Here is a 21,903-nt window from a genome sequence, read left to right as displayed (position 1 = left end):
TTAACAGGGAGTGTTTTCCCCTCTCCCCATGTCTCCCTCTCCCTCCATCCCTCTTCCCATTCCCTGTCTTTGGAATGTCGCGAGTGGGCTCTGGTGCTTCCTCAGGAAGGCACAGACTGTAAATACTGAAGGTGGCGGCGCTCGCGGCCAAGCGCTGATGGGAATGACAGCTGTGTTTTGGTGTTGTGTTGGTGTGGTGTTGTGGAAAGGGTGTTCTGCTGTTGTTTGCTGAAGGAGGACATACATGTACATGCACATGAAGGAATTCCTGGTCCGGGAATTCAGTGGTGGTGTTTTTTTTTTGTTTTTGTTTTTTTAATCTCTCAGAGGAAATAGCACATTATATTGTGCTTTAATGTCGCCAGTTAAAATAAACAAGCTATAAGCAAGCTGAGGAAACATCTGATACATTTTTTATGAGGTCTTTCATCTAAACATGTCAGTCGTCAGTCTCCACTAATTTCACAGAGTAGATTTTGAAAGTAAGTCACAATTTCGAAGTGTTATTGTTGGGCTGGGACATCACTGATTTTTTAAATGCATAGTATGCATGGGTAATACCAGTAGTGCCAGTCTGAATAAACTAGTTTGCATAGCTATAACAACAAATGGGGTTGATTTCATACATTAATGTATACATAAAAAGGTAGAGAGAGAGTGATGGTAACAGAGGGAGAGACTGAGAGAGACAGAAATAGGTGCAAAGAGAAAAAAAGACAAAGTGCACACATGTGATATTGTTCATAAATTAACACACCCATCATCTCCCATCATAGACTATTTCCGGACTCTTCCGGCACATTATAAATGGCTACAGAAATGCAGCCTTCCTTCTGTCTCAGCGCCTGAACCAAGGGCCCATTTTAAGGGAAGTATAAAAGACCCTGAGAGGGAGATGATTGAAGCTCGGTGCCACAGGTAATTTGAACACGCCCCTCACCCCAACACCTCTGTGGCTGTGTGATTGATGGGGGCCTGTTACGGGTGCTCTCGCGGTTCCTCACTCTCAGCCGTGCTCCGGTGACGGATGTCACTGGATAGCTTATCATTATTTTAAAAGACCGCCGACCATATCTGTCTCGCCCCAACACTAGCTGCTGTGACTGAGTGACAAGCTTTAGACAAATGAGACGGGCCATTTAGCCCTGTCCACGGGGCATTTATTTAACCACCTGGGCTTTTCACTTACCTCCTGCACCAGCACTATGGGGGGGGGGGGGGGGAGTTGCAGCATATACCTTTCTCAACTGGGGATTTGGACTGTCTAAAATACAATCGTTTTATGGGAGAAGAAGATGGTGTACATCTGCAGTTTGGAGAAGGGAAAACGAGAGTGACATTGTGGTACAGGGTATACATTTTATTGCAGTGAAATGTTACTTTGTTTTTCAAAGTCAGACTAGAGTCAGGGTTAGTACTGCCCGTCATCCTTCACAGTTTTCCCACTTCTTTTGACTGTAGAATCAATTTATCAATTTTCAGGGCACATACCGGTACACGGCACATAGCACGCAATTAATTTTGGAGCTGTATAACCAAAGGCAGAAACAGTACTGTAGAGTGATTTCACGTTGCACGTGTAACCTTTTTTCTGTCTCATATTTCTGTGCCCTTCTTCTATTATTTGACTTTTCCTTTACCTTCCTTACTATGTGGCGTTCTGAATGAGTGGGTTGTGTTCAAGGCTGAAATTTGACATCAGCAACAGGAATGGAAGTGTATTGTGTGTTGAAATAAGCCTCAGAGTACTGACATGAATCTTTGAGTCTTTCATTCTCATGTTTAACCTAACCTGCCCAACCAACTACCAACATATTGCGAAAAAAAAACCCCCAAAGATCCAAAGCATGTTTGACAATAGTGCTGAACATCTCCAGTCTTGGCATCAGATCTGCAACCTATAGATTAGTCTGTTTAACCTTGGCTCTGACTCTTCCTGACCTCAGTATAACAATATAGTGTTAGTGTAATGTTTGTGCTGGGTTTGTGTAATGTTCTGATGTTGTTCTGTCGTGTTGCAGGATGACAGTTCGGTGAGCAGTGAGGACATGGACATGGCAGAGCCGGCGTGGGTCTCCGCTGAGCGCGCTCCCATTCCCGCCCCGAATCCCGCTCCGGCCGCCGCTCTTGCTCTCGCCGCGGCCGCAGCCGCTGCTGCATCCGTACCGCAGCCCAGCCCGCCCAGAGAAAGCCCCCAGCCCACCATCAAAGAGGAGGACGGTAAGCAGACACCACTCACACAGTTTAACACAGTTCAAGTGCTTTCATTTGGGTCCAGAGGGACACGCAACAAAACAACACACACACACACAAGCACAAGCACACACATATATACATTTGAAATCACACACATATACATTTGAAATCACACACATATACATTTGAAATCACACACATATACATTTGAAATCACATCAAGCACAACATATACTTGCACATAATACATTTTAAATCACATCAACCCGCTTTGAGACGGAGTACACTAGGGCCCAGCCAAAGAGGTGTATCCTAAGGCTTTGTATTACAGTAACATACACAGATGCAGTAGTTGTGCAAACACACATAAACAGGAAATACATATGCCCATTGATTCTGAATCACAAACTGTACTCTGACAGAATGAAACTCTGAGTCAGAATGAGCAGGTCACCCACAAGCCCATCATTAAAAAGTATGCTCAGGTGTATCAGCATAAACAGTTGCACATACTTAAATATTTTTGATGTTTATGCATAAATACATGTTAAAAACATAGACACAACACACTGCCAGCATTATTATTACACAGTCATTTCCCTGCAACCCCCCTAAAAGGTCCTTACTATTTTTTTGTTAACAAAATATACATACGCATGTTTTACCAGTGAGTATTTTTGTTGTTAACACATTGTTAACATGCTGTAGTAGTCTATTTCTAAAGGCTGAATTGATTATTTGTGTTTTAAAGTCAAAATAAATATATTAATTCAAAACTACTGCTGCTTACAGTGTTCAACCCTTGTAAATGAATGCATGCTGGAGAAACCCTTTGCTGCAATTAAGTCTTTTAAAGTGAGACCGTGCCAGCGTGCCTGCAGTGTAACACCCACCAACGTGATAATTTCCCACCAACGTAATAAACCAATCATTTTTAAGTTTGTAGGAAGTTATTGCATTGGTGGGAAGGTTAAATCACACCAATGTAATAAATCACTGAATTAGTGAAATGATATCTGTATAAGGTATAGTTGCACAATTGTCACCATCTACACCAATTTACTGTAATCACCATAAAGCTTTTTACCCCCCCCCCCCCCCCCCACTGTAATCACCATAAAGCTTTTTACTCATTATGCATTACCTTTACTAGGGGCCAAGCAGAGCTACATGGACAGGTCCCTGCCTCTTACAGTAATGTCATGGTTTGTACGCTCACTCTGTGCACACTGTCTGTCTAGCTTTGCTTGGCTCCTAGTGAAGGTGAGGAATAAAAAGTAAAGAGAGAAAGTAAAGGGGGAGGGGGGGTCTTTATGGTCATGAGATTGAGGTGACAGTTGTGCAACCATACCATTACAACTGATAAAACAGATATAATTTCACTAAATTGGTGATTTATTACATTGGTGGGAAGTTAATGTAATAACTTCCTGCAAATGTAATAAATATTGGTTTATTACGTTGGTGGGAAATTATTACATTGGTGGGAAGTTATTACGTTGGTGGGTTTAAAACCTGTATATTTTTATTATGTTGGTGGTTTATTACATTGGTGGGTGCTACACTGCTTTGTTGTCACCCCTATTTTTTTAGGTAGAATTTGTACAGCACAATATAGGTTTATGAGATGGTGGTCCTGGACTTTAGTGCTACAGATTTTTAGTAGGATCAGGGCTTGACTGAAGCATTTTAGAACGTCCACTTCACTGTTTTCAGTCGCTCCAGTGTCGCAGCCTTTCGCTCTCCCATGTCGCAGCCTATCGCTCTCCCATGCCTTGGTTTCGCAACCCACTGCAACAGGTTTCTTACAATATTGTGTAGAATATATCTCTAATCATTCAGGTCTTGCAAATGAGAAATGTTCCCACACCTGATGTTACCACCATATTTCACAATTGGGAACATGGTGCTTGTTGGAGCATGGACGTTGTTAGATTTACAGCCCCTGTTGCATTCTGAGGATTGGCCAAAAAGCTTTACTGTGGTCTCATATTACCATAAAAATAGTTTCCAACCCTCCATAAAAGCAACTTCCATTTAATGCTTTCATATGCATTGTTGATCGTTTTTTCAGGCTCCTGTCCAGTTTTTATGGGTCTGATTATGATTATGATCTTTTGAGTGTGGACTCCTACACTCCCTGCACCCCAATTCCAGGCGTAGAAATCTGTAGATTTATGGGTTGGACTGCAGTGGCCTCCTTCAGTAGTTACAGCAATAACTTCCTTCAGTAGTTATAGTAATAACTTCCTTCTTTAGTTACAGTAATAACTTCTGTGGATGTTTAGTTTGGGAGCCTCATCTATAAAACATCTGGGTGTGGTGTGATGCAACTTTCACTGCTTATAGGTTCCAGTGGTGTATACAGTCATTTAGTGGTCCTCAATTAGACATGACACTTGGATATATTGTTGTAATCTTTCTCTCATTTAAGCATTTCTCCAAACCAATAAATGTACTGCTTAGGAAAAGATGTATCTAAGACAATTCGTTTCTCTTGTAATTGCGAAAATGATGATGCTTTCAGGGGGTTGAATGAATACTTTTGCAGACCACTGCATTTATATATGTATGTACTGCATGTGGAGCCAATATTTCTTGTGGAGCACAGTTGGTTATTTTCATATTTATCTTTGCCATGTGTAACGGATGCCAGCTAGCTTAGCTGTGCTTGTGGAACGTTGGTAAACCTCACTCCCCGACGCCTCAAGAGTGCTACTGGCATGCGAGCCAGTAGCCTGGGCTATTGGCTCGATTGTTAGTGCGCTCGCCTCCCGATCCGAGGTGCTGCTGTTTCGCGGGTTCGAGTCCGGGCGTGTGTAGCATGGTGTAGGAGGAGGTTGGGATTGGGGGGGTGGGGAAGGGGATAGTGGTAGCGGCTCAGTGCGGATCCAATGGGCTATAAAATAAGTGGTCCAGCAGGACGGGGGGGGGGGGGTTGCTTAGCAGGCAGCCTTAAAGCACAGGGAGCAGCTTGTGCCGCTTCTTAGTGGGCTAATCCATCCTAATCTCCCATAGAAGGGGGGTAGGGATAGGGTGGATTGTGTGTGTGTGTTCTGTACGTGTGTATGTGTGTGTTAGGGAGGGAGGGTTGGGTAGTGTTCCACTCGGCCACACATATGCCCCCCCCCCAACCCAAGGGAAATTTAGGGAGTCGATTGGGGCATTTCTGCGCATGCTCAGTTGAGCTCAGCCCCAGATTGACAGCCTAAGCAACTTTGAGGTCAAGGGTCACTGTCATTTGCTTGCATACACTCACACAGCAGCAAACAGGGCTATGCGCTGTAATGAAGTCTGTGGGGCAGAATGCTGTGTGTGTGTGTTGGGGGGGGGGTCCCTCGCACACAGAACTGCTTTTACACCATACCACACAGCACACTCCACCAGATGTTCATGTGCTACTAGACAAGTGAGAAATTATATATTACAGAAGTCACCAGAGTAGAATCAGCTTTCTAAAGTAATTTCTGAAGTGTTAAGATCATCTGGAAATATTCTGCAAGCAAACATTCCAAGAAGGGTTCTTCAAAGCTTAAGATAGTTCTTTCTTGAAATGTTCAGGGTTTAAGGGCAACCGCAAGAAGTTCTTCAATATATTCTCTGTGAGCCAAAGGGCCAATCAAGGTTCTAGACAGATCCTCTCCCCCATATAAACAGCGCATGCCTGTATCAGAAGGTCAGGCCCATCAACCCATCACCATCTATGAAATGGGACCTGCCTTTAGACCCACTCTGTAGGCAGGCTTTCTACAGCAGCCCTCTCTGCCTTTTGGAGAGTCTTTATCCCCCATCTAAATAACGGCTCACCCACCGCAAACATCTCCTCTAGCCTGTGCTTACATTTGACTCTCACATCTGGCCTCTTAATCCGCTCACTCACCCAAGGCACCAGTGCACTATGTGAGTGTGTTGTCTGTGATGTCTGTTTTCAAATAATTATGTGGTATATGGGGGATAATGGTGTATGTATCTGAGCTCTTGTTTGTGTGTGTGTGTGTGTGTGGGGGGGGGGTGTAGTTCTGAGAAGTAGTGAGTTTGTTTGAATGGAAGTCTGTGTGTGTGTGTCGCTCTCTCTCTCTCTGTGTGTGTGTGTGTGTGTGTATTAGTGTGTTGTGTGTGTGTGTGTGTGTGTGTATGCAATGTGGTCCTGAGGAGAGGGACTCTGTAAACACTAGAGATAAGGCCTGTGAGAAGATTGGCTGAGGGGATCTGCTCTGGTTGCCTCTCAGGAGGCTGAGAACAGAAGGGGGTTGGCAGATAGGAGTGGGTTTGGGGAGGGGTGACAGTGTATCAGGGAACTGTGTGTTGTCACCGCGCACTATCACTATCAAGTGCCTATGTCTGCAGCCTTCTTATCAGTGTGTGTGTGTGTGTGTGTGTGTGTGTGTGTGTGTGTGTGTGTGTATGTGTGTGTGTTTGTGTGTGTGTGTGTGTGTGTGTGTATGTTTGTGTGTGTGTGTGTGTGTGTGTGTGTGTGTGTTCCCATTCTCTTTTCCAGCCTCTAACCCTAACCCTGCCCCCCCCACCCCTTTGCCAAGGTCAATTGACCTCCTACCGCTTGTTTTCCACCCCCATCCTTGCCCCTATACCCCCCCCCCCACACCCATCCTTGCCCCCTCTCCCACTCCCCCCATCCCTCCATTTTCTCCTCACTCTCTCCATCCCTCTCTCCCTTTCACTACCCCGTCTAGCCTCCTCTTCCACAACCCCTCCATTTTAACCTCTATCCATTTCTTCCCCTCTCTTTCCCCTCCCCTCTCCCCCCACCCTTCCTTGCCCCCTCTCCCTCTCTCCTCATCCCGCCATTTTCCCCTCCCTCTCTCCATCCCTCTCATCTAGCCTCCTCTTCTTCCACACCCCCTCCATCCTAACCGTTACCCATTTTTTACCCTCTCTCCCTCCACCCCCCTCCTCTTCTTTTGCCCACTCCCCCCCTCCAGTAAACAGTACTTGACAGTTGACCCTGATGCTGCCACCCCCCTGCTCCTACACACACACACACACACACACACGCTGTGACAGCTAAGGACTACGCTGGAAAGTAGAGCATCGGCACGCTTCCCCTCCCCCCTCACACACACATGGACGCAGACATATTTGCACTCCCGGACAGCACATATAGATGTATACATGCTCACATGCATGGATGTATGGCCCTATGTGCACTTTGGCCGTTACATAAACACATTTTCCACTTCCTTTCCACTTCCTCTTCCTTCCTATTGTTGACCTATTAATCATCTCATAGCAGGAATTCACATGTGCTCAAGAGCAAGATTAACACATACATGATTTGTAGTACTCCAAATTCCCAAAATTGAATTCTTCATGGATGACTATAAAATCGTAAATTTATTCTATATGTCTCTGTGTACAAACAAAAAATGGAAAGTCATATTTACCATATACTTGATTAAAAAATGTAAATAGCATTTATTTATTTTCTAATCATGTCTATGTGCTTAAGTAAGATGAACAAGTTAGGTAAGATAAGTTTACAGGGAGGTTTACAGGGAAAATAAATGTAATTATAAATGCATAATGTAATTATAAATGCATACATCTGTCTATTTCTCTCTCTCTCTCTCTCTCTGTAGATGACTCGTCCTCGGAGAACGGCAGTGCCAACGGCCTCCCCGCCCTGAACCTGCCTGGGGCCACCGTGGTGCCTGGGGTGGTTGCTGTGGTAACCGCTGACAGGGCTCTGCCGTATCGGGAGGTGAACGGGAACGGGACGGTGGCGACGCCGCTGGACTTCAGCACCACTTCCTCCTCTTCCTCGTCTGAAGACCAGCAGCCCGTGAGCATGACAGACCGGCTGCTGCCCGTGCAACCTGAGCCCACCAGGAAGTACCCTGTCAAATCAGAGTATGGCAACAAGGTAGGGACAAAATGCACTGACAGATGTACCAATGCCTAGGCTTCTGCTGTGTTATATTGGTTAGACGTTGGAGTAAATGTGCTTGTTATTTTTGAATGTTTTATGGTCATAGTGTGAGATAATTGGGTTTTGTGGTTGAGCTGACTCATAGCTGACTCATTTCAAAAAGAGCGTAACATGCATCATGCTGCTCTTTTTTCTAATCTAAGATTATGTATGTGATTGGTGCGTGTGTGTGTGTGTGTGTGTGTCTCCCCAGTCTCCTCAGTACAGCTCAGGGAGCTATGACTCGGTGAAGACTGAAGTGAGCATGTGTGTGGAGGAGCTGACATCAGCCCGGTCCCAGGCCTTGGATGATGATGATGACGAGCACGATGACCATGACGACAGTGATAAAATCGCAGAGGGCCTGGACCCCGAGAGACTGAAGGCCTTTAATGTACGTCTCCCTGACCTCAAACTGACCTATACTCTATCTCCATCTCGCTGTCACCTTAAAGATGAACTGAACTGAAAGAATCAACATTGATAATGTGTTGATTATGACAATTAAAAATAAATGACACTAAAAAAATAATTTAAAAAAATCAATACGTAGCCTTTTTTAAGCAACACCAAAATTGCGTTTGTTAGTATTAGAACGCTGCCAGGTTCAATGACGTCACTGGCATGGTAGGACCTGAGAAGTTCTATAGGCAACAGCTGCAGCATATTATGTATACACGAAAATTTGTAATTTTAATGGCATGGGTTACAAATTTGAGCCTGTGAGGGACAGGCCTGTAGTGTCTTGACTACCACTAGATGGGTTTCAGGCTCCAGCTCAACCTTCAGTAGGATCGATCATTTGGGTGAAAATGACTGTGTGGGCGCTGCCGGAGCATGGACACTGGAATCTATCTGTTGCAAAGCAGTGGCGAAACGTAGGGAAAATGTTCAAGGAAGCCAAAGTGACGGGAAAAATGTGTTTATTTATGTATGTGTTTATTTCGGGGGGTATACATTTTGTGCAATGTACAACATAGATACATTTTGTGCGGCACAACATAGGCTACTGTAGACCTAGCCTAGGTCATGTAGAAAACTGGACGAGGGGCGCTTGAGACAGCAACACGCACGCTGTCTCTCTGTCTCCCTCCATCCCTCACACACATACATTGCCTACTGTACATCCTCCACACAACTGCATACTCACTCACCACCACTACATTAGGCCTATGCGAAGGCTACGTGCATATACAAATAAGCTATATAACACGCATTGTCACGTCAATGTAGGCTAACGCAGTATGGACTACTGGCACTAGTAACAGCAACTCACACGGGCTCTCTCTCTCCCTCCCTTGAAACTGTTAAAAACTTCGTTACCCCAAGTTGACCCCAGATACACGGAGGATACACGAGTTTGCCGTTTATTTTAGGCTAACGTTAGTGGAGAGTTTGCAGATTTTTACCTTGTGGATGTTGATATTGCACGAGTCTCTTGGATAGCAGTACTGCGAGTTAAACTCCCTCGCATCAACAATCTGTCCTGAGACGGTGAACAACTGGCTTCAGGGTGAGTAGAAAGGGACATTGGATTCTGTTTACAGACCCGCTGTGGTTTAGTTACCAGCTAGTAAAAGCATTATTATCGATCTGTGATATCGTCGGAGTCATGGTTTACTCTCTATGGTCGGAGTGCTAGCTTGTGGAGTTTGACATAAGAGTGTTTCCAAGGTGTTAGCTGCTAGCCCTTTCCTAGGTTGGATCGTATGGTAGCCTATCTAACACTGGACCTCACCTGAGGCTACTTTGAGATATTATTCCAAAGGAGACAGATAGGCTACTGCACTTAAAACTTTAAACGATTGAACGAACCTTCCCAGACTTTGTAATTGCGACCAGTGACTGCATTGAATGAACGAAGCCGAAGTTGAAACTTAGGCTCCATGGCACATAGACTGTGGGCTCGCCTTTCTATGAATTGAAAAAGACTACAAGCTGTTCCACCGAGTTTGCGATAAAGTAAGCAAGAAAAGGGTTTTTTAAGTCAGGATATGGCAAGTCAATGGCATTTATTCGTCCAAAGTTACAGACCAGTTTCCATAGTGCACATCTTATCAATAGTTTGAATGTCGTGTGTGTTTCTGCTCATTGACAAAATAGCGTTCAGTATGATTCATGCCAAATTAATTTCCCCTGTTAAAGTGTTCGCCTTTGTTTCACTAGTTTGGTTTCATTTTGTATGAGATTTTGTGATGTAGGCTAGCCTATGATAAATGGCTTATGGCCAATATGTAACTCAGCTAGGCCTAATGTTAGTTTCCTCAGCCATGTCAGCTAGCCTCAGACTCATTATCTGCTATGGCTGCTAGTGCTAGTGCAGAGTAGCTTACCATGCCAGTGACGTAGCCGATTGTTGAAATCCAACATGGCGGCGCCCGTGTAACAACAACACCACTTTCAACGTACAATTTTATCCCTTTTAATAAATTCAGCCATTTTAATCATTGTACCAATGAGAAGAAATAAAATACATCTGTTATATCACCTTTACTTCAAATTCCAGTTCAGTTCATCTTTAACACAACTCTACACTACTTTTCCATTAGGTCATAGAGACTGTACAGACCCTTTGAAGAGTTTTTATGTATGTGTAATTGCAATAGCATTAATTTCATTAGACAATAAACTCATCTCATGAAATGTATGGAATTAGCCTGGAATATGAGACTGATGGGACAAAGTATATCATGGGGGGAAAAGCAGCTTAATAACTAAACTGAGCTAGCTCATTTAAAATCATCCCACAGAATTTGAGAGATTGCCACATCAAATAGCCAAGCTATGGAGAGACCCCCTGATAAATCTATGCATTAAATAAGAAGTCTTTCATTCTGTGCTCAATCAGATCTACATGTGAAAATGGCGCCTATTTATGCACAGCATGAGAGCAATTTTTCAGCCCTGAAACTAGGCCCTTGCTAATATTACACGAGAAAAGGCGCAAAAGGAAAAGCATTTCATTTTTTTTTCACAAGAGAACACATACAGTTTCAATTAAAATAGATTTTGTGGGTGCACGCATGTGTCTAGCATAATGTGGGTTTAGCTGGACCCCCACTGGACCCTTCTCTGTATTCTCTCTGCCTCTCGTCCTCCCTGATGAAGGAGAAGAGAGAGCAGAAGGCTTCTCGCTCATGTTCAATGCTTCACCAGCGTAGATGTCTTTCAGAGCTTTACCTTTTGTCTCTTGTTCTGGACTGCCTTAAAAGAGGACTCCTCGCTGTAGTCTATTAAAGGGAGCATTCATTCTGCAAGCTCTCATTACAAAATGTTGAAAGGTTTTTGTTTGATGTTGGCTTTGTTCATATACAAGGGCTTTTCCTTTAAGTTGTTGGCTGCATGTTTTCATTAAAAAAACATCACAGGTATTTTCTTTGTGATATACGTGCATTGCACAGCACAGTGTCTGTATTCAACCTCTTGCTCTCTCTCCTTTCCTCTCCCTCTCTCTTTCTCTCTCTCTCTCTTTCTCTCTCTCTTTCCCTCTATCTCGCTCTAGTTCTATCTCTCCCTCTTCATAGCTCTCTCCTTTTGTGTGTTACTGTTAACCACCCCTGTCGTTTCTTAATATACATCATATCCATGCTTGCTGCTACAAACAGTATTGTTCTCTCTTTCTCCTAGTTTGTCAGACTTTTTCTCTATCTTGGTCTAAATGGTATTTCATTTATTTTCTCTTTCTCTGTCTTTTTTTTTGCTCTAAATGGTATTTCATTTTTTTTCTCCCACTCATCCGTGTGCTTTCTCTTGTCCTGCTGCAGATGTTTGTGCGTCTCTTTGTGGATGAGAACCTGGACCGCATGGTGCCCATCTCCAAGCAGCCTAAGGAGAAGATCCAGGCCATCATCGAGTCATGCAGTCGCCAGTTCCCTGAGTTCCAGGAGCGCGCCCGCAAGCGTATACGCACCTACCTCAAGTCCTGCCGCCGCATGAAGAAGAGTGGCTTCGAGGTAAGCTCAAAAAAGCATGGAGGCACACACACACACACAATCACACTCAAATACAGGGTTTTTTACCCTTGGAACATGGAGTTTCGTACCTCTATCTAAATCTAAAATTCTCCCTGTTGTTTGAATTCAAAAGATTCTGGATACTGAAGAGACAGTCAGAGACCGTATTCTGTTCTCCATACATTATTGAAGTGCACATTTGGGAAGCACACTCCTGCCCTCTAGTGGCAGCCTTGTCTTAACCTATGGATTATTTAATGTGTTTATGGTCAGGACATTGGGCTGCATTTCAGTGCTCATGCACATTGCTTGGGGGTGGGGTGGGGGGTGTGGGTTTTGGGCAGTTGTTGGATTGGTGCATTTCTCATGACAGAATTTAATATGCATTCCTTTCCCCCACCACGTTGTTCGCTCCTTTCCTGTTCTGTCATCATCACCCCCCCCCCCCCCCCCCCCCCCCCCCACACACACACACACAGACTCGTCCCACACCCCCCCACCTCACCTCTGCCATGGCTGAGAATATCCTGGCTGCTGCCTGTGAGAATGAGTCACGCAATGCTGCCAAGAGGATGCGACTAGACATCTACCAGACCAATGTAAGTGCATATGCACTGTATGGGAATATACAAATTGCTATGTGGGTGCATACCAGATAAGTGGTGAATGGTTGTGTGTGTGTTTGTGTGTAAGTGAGTGTGTTTGTGTGTGTGTGTGTGTGTGTGTGTGTGTGTGTGTGTGTGTGTGTGTGTGTGTGTGTGTGTGTGTGTGTTTGTGTGTGTGTGTTTGTGTCTTTGTGTGTGTCTGTGTGTATGCCTTTGTGCACCTACTTTTGTAACCCGTGGCTATTTTGTGTCAACTTTCGGAATCACCCTCACAGTTGCCAGTATTTTAAAGTCCCTCTTTCTCTCTGTCCCTCCCCCCTCAGGACGAGCAGATCTCCATAGATAAGCCCGGCTCCAGGGACCCGGCCGCTCTGGCCCACTCAGGCTTTGCTCTGGCCGCCTCTGCCTACTCCCAGGACCAGCTCTACACCAACGGTGGGCTCAATTACAGTTTCCGTGGTTACGGGGCCCTCGGTGGCAGCCTGCAGAACAGCGGCACAACACAGAGCAATGGTGATTGGCTGTTACTCCGCCTGGTTGAGGGAATGAGAGGGTTTGTTTGAAGAGGAGGGGGAGCAAGAGTGGGTGTGTGTGTGTGTGTGTGTGTGTGTGTGCATCCATGCACACTAGTGTGTGTGTGTGTGTGTGCATGTGTGCTTACAAAAGGGAAAACGTGTGTGTATGTTTCTGTGTGTGTGTCTCTGAGTGTGAATGTGTGCATAGGTAGGTAGTTGGGTTGTATGTCAGGCACCATAGCAGATCTTCTAATTTAGATAGAGCTGCTCTTTCCCTGATGTAGCTGCTCTTTCCCTGATGTAGCCGCTCTTTCCCTGATGTAGCTGCTCTTTCCCTGATGTAGCCGCTCTTTCCCTGATGTAGCCGCTCTTTCCCTGATGTAGCTGCTCTTTCCCTGAATCCCTGAATTCCCTCTCATTCCCTCCCAGGACCTCCCTCAACCCTGAAGCCTTAGCTTTTTTTAGTCTCATTTAGCTACTGTGAAGCGTGTTCATTTTAATACTGAAGTTTACTGCATTGTCTTTCTATCATTCCTTTTTATCATTTACTCACTCTTGCCTTTCTCTTATTCCCCCATCTTTCTTTCCCTCTCTATCTCTCTCTCTGTCTCTTCTGATTTATTTCTCCAGGTCCCACAGATCTAAGTATGAAGTCCTTGGCCTCCAACTCCTCCACCTCCTCCAGTTCCAACAGTCATGGTCAAGGAGGGGGCAACGGTGGGGCTTCAGCCCAGCTGAGTGCCCCTGAGGTGACGGCCGTGCGACAGCTCATCGCCGGCTACCGCGAGTCTGCCGCCTTCCTGCTTCGCTCCGCCGACGAGCTCGAGAACCTGATCCTCCAGCAGAACTGAGCCGGGGCGCACCTATACACACTCTCAAACACATACACTATACACGCCGGACCAAACCGAGCCAATTCGTGCCGAACCAAACCACTCCGAACCTGGTGGTGACCTGGTGTCAGCCTGCCTCTCATTCCACACACACACACACACACACACACGCTTTGTCTCATTCATCTTTATTTTGCCCGGACGTTTACGTGTGACAGTGACGGAGTCAGTAAAGACGCACAAACACACAGATGCACACGTTCAGCAACAGCTCTCTATCTCTCTCTCTCTCTCTCTCTCTCTCTTTCTCTATGTATTCCATCTTCGCCATCACCACGTTCATTGCAAACCAACTCTTGTTTTCTGGAGAGCGGGGGAAGAGCAAAAAGAAAAGAAAAAACCTCTCTCCAACCACTAAGAGAAAAGGAAGAGGTGATAGGTGAAGACGAAGAGGAGCCATTTGGCTTTCACACTCAAAACAAACAGATTTTCCTCTTTTTTAAAAAAAAAAAAAGGAAAAAAAATACTCAGACTGTTCTCGCCACTTCCAGCTCTCTCAGCCCCTCGTTGCTTTGGTTCCCAGCTGGGCTCAGAGGTGGATGTGCAGCTCCTCGCTCGTGGACCTATGCATTGCACTCAGCACCGTTACGATAGAAACACAAGCTGACAACCCCCCCTCCACACACACACACCGCTCGGTCTTCTGACAATCCCGTGGCATCTCATTGGACCAGACCATCGCCTTGTATGTGTAGCACAGCTGCTGTCCTCCCCACTACCGCGAAATGACACATCTCGTAGACAGGGCTCAGATAGCCATCCCAGATCCAGATCCTCGGATGTAAGGGGGAAATGGAGGCAGGATGGAAGGCTGGAACAAACCTGTAACATCAACAGAAAAACAGATGGTGTGGAGACAGAAAGAGTGAGTTGTAGTGCAGGTTTCAGCAGTCTGTCTTCTGTCATAAGGACTTAATGTAGCTCTAGATTGACTCCATAGCCCTTTAACACGTCATTCTATCCATCGTCATCCTCTAATGATGTTTTGGGTGACGGGTCTTGATTCACACCTCATTCTCAGTTTTTTTTTGTATAGTTTATCACTTTTTAATTCATGCATTGAATTTTTCTCTGTTGTTTTCTGGACTCTGCTGCTACCAACCTGAACAGCTGGCACATTCAGACAAGCCTCTTAGCCTACGAATGCCAGAGACATTTACAAAAAAAAAGACCAAGATTAAAAAAATTTAAAGAAAAGTGCAAAACAGACAGAACAGCTGGTCTTTGCAGAGTCGCAACTGGCTCACTCTCTGTGCCACTACTTCAGGACTTCAGACTTTGAAACTCTGTCTCTTTGGGGCAGGACTTTACCTGGCTGTAAGGATTCCGGTAAGGATTCAAATTGTGACCCCACCCCATGCGGTAACTCACCTTGGTTGCCATCCGTCATTGGACTTGATTGCAGGCATGTAACGCCTCACAGAGAAGCTTCCCAGATGGCGTGTGACTCTAAAGGGGACCCAGCACCTCGCCTGGCCCAGTCAACTGCCTATACAAGGGTTTGCAGTTCAAGTGCCCGGCCCTCTTAGGTTAACTGCTGCCATAAGTCAAACTCTCTCTCTCTCTCTCTAACTCTCTCTCTCTCTCTGTCAGTCACACCCAAAATGCCATAACTGATGAAAATGCCGTATTTTTTGCAGATTGTAGCGTAGGCCTGAAGGATTTTCTTAGGTTAACGGATATTACTCCATTAGAGCCTTTTGTATCGTTTAGTACCATTGAAGCCAGAGGAATGAGACGTCAGATGTGGCAATGCTCCACACCAGGGCTTGCCAATAGTAAGTCTAGATGTAGTTTTGTGTTGATGGGTCACAAGTGCCATGTTCATAACCACCTTCCTTACTGCCTGTATCTCATCAACTGTTCACGGTCACCCACTACTTAAAGACCCGCTACTTTTTTGCTGTTGCTACAGACATGTTTTTTTTTTTCTTGCTGTTGCTACCTTTCAGCACTTCAGTCAGCGCTTGAGCGCAATCGTGTCCTGTAATTTGTCATTGGTCGCAGACCAAACACATAGCACATTTTGCAGAGGGTCCCTTGGCATGACACATTGCACACTATTCTGTTTCTGTGGCAAGAGGCTACGTGTCCCCTATGATGGGGGATTTAAAGATGTGTGTATACTCTAGGGTATGGGACAGGGAAGGGAAATGGGAATCGTGACAGTGCTCACTAATGAAAGCCATGGTCTTTGACCACTCTGTAACACAAAGTACATTTACAATTTAGCTAATCTAATCAACAGGAACTGACGATGCTATTGAAGTAGAACTTGAAGTGCAACCCAGATGATAATCAACAGAGATTTAGTGGATGCTGAATTCCTTACACATACACCAAACTCGAAACATGCACACATGCCTACATTTAGCATAGTAGCTGTACCCATAAACACACACGCACAATTAGTTGGATTGTGACTGACTGTTAATATATAGCTAGGCTGTCCCATTCCAGTTAGTTGGTCAGTTTGGCTGTAAGAGTTTATATGCAAAAGGAGCTATTGGACCAGCTGCAGCAAGTTTAGTGTCGTAGTACCTGACACTTCCGCCCAACCATCCCAGACAGAGAACAGTACTCTCATAAACCACTGTGAAACTCAACCCCTCATGAGAGCATTAGTCTCTTATTTCTTAGATGGAAATCGGACAAATCATCCCACAACTACAAATGACTACAGCTCCCATGATACATTGCAATGTATAGTCTTGTGTTGCGAAAGCTGCTTTTTCTCTGACCTCATGACTGAGTCACTTTCATTAGCAAAAAAAAAAAGAAACAAAGAAAGAATTTTGGGACTAATCAATTAGATGGAGTTAAAGGCACACATTGGTTAACAATAAAACAGATATTGTTTTATTTTAGGTGATGAAAAAAACAAATCTCCAGATTACCATTCAGTAGTGCCACAGCACCACGTTACCCAGTGACTTGAGTGAGAGCAGTCCCTGATAAGTATGGTAGCTCATTGCAATGTTGGATCCAGATGAGGTCTTTGTAGACTTCCATTACTACTTTCGTAGATGCCAGGCGTTATTCCTTGTAATGGTGGAGTTTCAAATAGTGCTCCTGTAACAGTCTCATTTCTCCTGTTGGTTTGCACATACTCGGACCAAATCACCCGCATTTGAGGAAAAACAACAACAACAACAACAAAAAAATGAAAACAAAGCAAAAGACAATCCTGGAATATGAGTCATTTTATGACAGTTGAAATTCCCAGGTAACAGCTAGATAAATTAGAGGTCTTTCTGAGTCTATGTAATGTCGGTGAGGATTTGTAATAGAAGGGGACAAACACAGCATATTTAATGACAGAGGGTGGGGTGGGTTTTTGTTGGCGGAGCACTCATCACTGAATAGACGTATGTGTATCTTATTTCTAGCTCTATTTTTGTTATCGATGTTTGCCATTGTTATTAATGAGACATTTTGGTTATCTTGTATTTGTTGTGTAAAGTATAAAGTGGTCTTTTCCAAGCTTTTTGTACATCACTGACATATTCATGATTTGCCCTGTATGTTCACAGTCAACATTCAAGGAGTGGGACTCAATGGCAATCACCCTGGCCACTACTTTATCATACAGTTCAATCTGACCCTACAGCAGAAATGCTCAGATATACTGTAATTAAAAACAGCATTTACTCATTGTTTGGTTTAACAGTAAGATGGGAAGATGTGACATAAAATTATGTGTTTGCTAATGCAAAACAAATGATTTTTAAATGAGTGTAACATGGTTTATTTTGTTTCACAACAAAGTTGTCATTTAAAACAACCTCCTGCTTTGGCGAATTATCACATATAACAGCAAATTTGTATTTTTGCCAGTGTTTCCTCTGCAATGTCTATGGCCAGGGTGATTACCAATGAGCATTTGTGTAGAGAAGGGCACCAAGGGCTTAATCTCTGAAAACTTAAAACCAGGGAAAGTGTTCATTTGGCCACACCATTACACGTCTCTCAATCAGCCTCATGAGGCACATCAATGTTACTGTGTGTGTATGTTTGCTGTGGTGATTCCAATAGAACACTCTCTGGTCCCTGAGTGTCTTCTTTTGAATTGTATTTCATTTCACGTTTTAGTTCAATTGCCAGTGAGATTCACATTTTAAATGACAGATGTAATGTAAAAAATTTTTTGGGGGGTTTTAAGCCCTGGGTTGAGGTTAAGCCCTGGGTGTCCGTGAGTTGCATTTCACATCCAAGGTGCAACTCAGAATTTAAAAAGCCTAAAATGAAGAAAGAAAAAAATGTTAAAACAATTCTTTTTTTAATTGCTGCCTAATGCAGCAGCAGTCGAATATGGTTCTAACCATTGCCTGTGTTATGTTTTGTTTTCTTTTTTGTGGTGCTTTGTATAGTTATTATGATTAATTATTGTTAATGTTATTATTTTGTTTGTTTCTACTTCTGTACCTTCTAGGAACAGCAGACCTATGCTCAGTTTCTCTTTGTATACCAATGTGAAGCTTTGTATTTTTTCCTTCTGGTTTTTGACTCAGTGAAAGTGTGATGTTTACATGTACAGATTTTAAACTGATTTTTCCTCCACTCCATACCCCCCCACCTCCCTTTCGCTACCTTCCTCTCTCTCACCCAGCCCAGGTAACTGTAATCAGACTCCAATCCCATGCTTTGAAAGGAAACGGGGCTTCTTTTTAGATGCAGAGAAGTCACGTCCATGTTTATTTGAACTGCAGTTGAGGTCCTTGCACTCTATATAGTCAGTAATATTTTTGCACAAAGAAAAAGCACAGCTGTGCTCAATGCTTTTCATGACAAAAGGTATACGTCTCTTCTAAAACCTCTTACGACCTTCTGAACCATCTGTAATCCATCACCTTGTGATGGAGGCTGTCACTACGGTCGAGTATGTCAACAGTCAACCACACCGACAAGCCTGGCCATTTTTGGGAATGTGGTGAAAGTGTATGGCTTTAACCCAGGAGACCTGAGTGTAGGGCGCACAGGGATGGTCGCCATCTGCCTTTACCACACGCTGTTTCTGAAGTGCTGTAACAAACAAACAAACCCAAAACCAACTCCCGTAGATGTTTTACCTCCTCAACCTTAAGGAGAAATGAAAATCACCCTACTTCTAGCGCCTTATGTTGTAATTCTCACAGCGAGATATAGCATTTAGGGTACAACTAAAGGCTTTGCAGACCAGGGGAGGGGGGTAAAGGACAGAAATCACACCTGGAGCCTGTGCAAGGGCCTTTTACATTAGACTCAGCGATTTCTGGCTTCCAACCTTGGGATGATGGCTTCAGACTGGGGGACCAGAGAGGGAAGGAGCTTCACATGGTGTCAAAGTGCACTATTCATACCTCTGCCCAACAATGCAACAAGACACTTGTTAAAGACGATTAAGCTAAGGTGGCCATCCAAGATTTAAAACAAAAAAAAAGTTTGTAGTTTTGACAATTCTTTCAGTATAGTGTTTGGCATATTGTGGACTTTTTGTGTGTTTTTGGGATTCTGATGTTTAATGGAAACGCCTTCAAAGGATCATTGTCTCTCTCTTTCTGCATGTCAGACCAAAGCTTTTTCCTGGGTTTGTAGATGCCGTGGCAGAGGCATGTTCCGGGGTGCGCTTTGACCTCTTGTAAAAGCTCCTTAGTGATGTAAAAGCCATTTCCCTCCCTCGGATAGTCTTAACAGGGGAACACAAGAACCTCAGGAAATGTTGAATCTCTGAGTTTGTTTTATATCGAGGCACATTTGTCTTGACTTAACAGTCCACGTTCTCTCTCGGATTCCATGTCATTTGTATTGGATTTACTATTGTTCCTTTTTTTATATTTATTATTGTGATTTAAAAGTGAAACATTTTTTCCAGTACTTGTGGCTGAATATTTTAATTCTTTAGAAAAGTGTTGATAAATATAAATATATATAAATATAAATATATGTGATGCGAAAATGGCGGGAAGATTCATGTCTGTTTGTTCCATGTAAAGAAGAAGAAAAAAAAAACAAAACAAAAAGAGGCTGAAAAATGGTCTGCCTCCTACATATCACTTTAAATGAGAGACTCCTACCCTTTCTGAGGTGACACTTTGACTTTTCAGTGTGATGTCGACGCTACAGTAAACTTGTTGGTTTCCCAACAGCCGCAGCATTGCTAGGTTCTTTCCTTGTGAGGTGTCTGTCACAAAGCTGAGTAAATGAATAAAACAGTGCCCTGAGATATCCAATGGAAACATGCTTGCGCCTGTGTTTTTTCTGCTTGTGTGTGTGTGTTTGGGGGTTGATTTTTGGAGTGCACAAAGCCTTTGTCTATCATCTCACATGTCACATAAAGCTACAGTATATTTATGATGATATACATTATTTAGGCCTAGTTTCTGCTTGTTAAATATACTGTAATTATACACCTAGATATAATATATTAAGTTAAGACATTTGGATTTAATAAGATTTATTAAGCATTTTATTGGTGCAAACACCACTTTAGTTCATGTTCATTATAGGGGGTTGATTTTGTTTATTTAAGAGAATCAAAGGTGACAAAAACACTAATATTTTATATCTCAAACAACCATTTGTAGTATACGAATCTACTGTATTTGTACTCTATCACCACAAATCCAGCTGGGTGTGAAATATAGGGTCATTATCAGTAGGCCTATATTATTGTTTCAGTGCACTTATCTGGTTTAAGTGGACACCATTCTTGGAACGAAATGTGCTGTAGTAAAGATAGTAGGCTTACTGCTTTAGTGGCTTCATCTGTTGATGCAAAGTTCTTTTCACACAGATGTGATCTCAATTTCGTCATGTGTAGGCCTAGCCTAATATTCAGTTATTATGACCGCTGCGGTGGTCAAATAGGTTTAGTCAGTTTTTTTTCTTCCTGATTTTTTTAATTGTTTTTTTTTTTTCCAGTGAACTTCCGTCAACGATTCCCGGGACACTGAAATTTGGTGCCCATGTACAGTAGTCCCACAAGGATAACACAGAACCGATGTTTTTCGTTTTGATCCATTGCCCACCCCGCCGCACTGGGCCCCCTGAAAGGATGGTAGGCCGGACACAGTTTTCTGTGAATATCTCGAGAACCGTAGGGCCTAGAATTAACTTTTTTTCGTATCTTGGTCTCAAGGGGTCATGTCAACCCATCCCATATCCACTCATTTGAGGTATAGCGCCACCTAGTTAAAAATGAAAAAGAAAAAACGAGGCATTGTAAACGCAGGTATCTTTGGCTGACATGTTCAAAACTGTACAACATTTGATGAGTATCATTATGACACCCTCTGAATGCATGCCAAGTTTCGTGGAATTCATGAAAAAAGTAGGCCTATATCCGTTTTCATATTAGCCAATAGGAGCCAATAGGCCTACTATAGGCTAGTTTAACTATAGAGCATTAGCAAATGGTTAACAAGCTAAGCTGTGATGGCAAGCAAAGGAAAAAGAAGCAAACATGATGGATCATAATGAACATTCATGCAATCATGGCTCCAAACGGGAAGTGTTAGAAAGAGAAGTGTGGTGAATATGTCGAGCAGAAACTGAAGTTGGTGACAATCAGTCCATGCACAGGTGACTAGTGAAGTTTCCATGGCACCTGCCAGCAATCAACAATGCAAAACAGTATGCACAATATACAATATGTGAAATTGTTCTACACTATTTAATCCTAGTCATAATGGTGGTACTTGGAGAGCCAATTGTTTTCTGAGGTGGTACTCATTGTAAAAAGTTTTAGAACCACTGATTTAAGGGGTTATTTTTCAAAAGTTTCCTCACAGGGGAACATCCCCCCGAACCCCCCTAGCCTTTGGGAGGCCCAAAAGT

At 43.6% G+C, this 21,903-nt stretch overlaps 1 protein-coding gene across 2 annotated transcripts in view; it reads left to right on the top strand.

Moving 5' to 3' along the window:
- Nucleotides 1-20,303, top strand: part of nol4la (nucleolar protein 4-like a) — a 47,056-nt gene extending 26,753 nt beyond the window's left edge. Inside the window, exons 5-11 of one of the 2 annotated variants that reach the window (XM_076275505.1) lie at nucleotides 2,022-2,220; nucleotides 7,794-8,077; nucleotides 8,337-8,516; nucleotides 11,887-12,075; nucleotides 12,555-12,674; nucleotides 13,004-13,115; nucleotides 13,826-20,303. In XM_076275505.1, coding sequence (XP_076131620.1) covers nucleotides 2,022-2,220; nucleotides 7,794-8,077; nucleotides 8,337-8,516; nucleotides 11,887-12,075; nucleotides 12,555-12,674; nucleotides 13,004-13,115; nucleotides 13,826-14,046 — 1,305 coding nt within the window. In that variant the 3' untranslated portion in view covers nucleotides 14,047-20,303. Of the gene's footprint in view, nucleotides 1-2,021; nucleotides 2,221-7,793; nucleotides 8,078-8,336; nucleotides 8,517-11,886; nucleotides 12,076-12,554; nucleotides 12,675-13,003; nucleotides 13,194-13,825 lie in introns of both variants that reach the window. The other variant, XM_076275504.1, reaches the window with a different exon arrangement.
- Nucleotides 20,304-21,903: the final 1,600 nt, after the last annotated feature.

This window comes from Alosa pseudoharengus, unplaced genomic scaffold (genome assembly GCF_046254945.1).
Source record: "Alosa pseudoharengus isolate Yale_2024_CS ecotype anadromous, Long Island Sound unplaced genomic scaffold, YU_APseudo_1.1 YU_APseudo_1.1_scf_9, whole genome shotgun sequence".
NCBI lineage: Eukaryota > Metazoa > Chordata > Actinopteri > Clupeiformes > Clupeidae > Alosa > Alosa pseudoharengus.
This window is presented reverse-complemented; position numbering and strand designations above follow the sequence as displayed.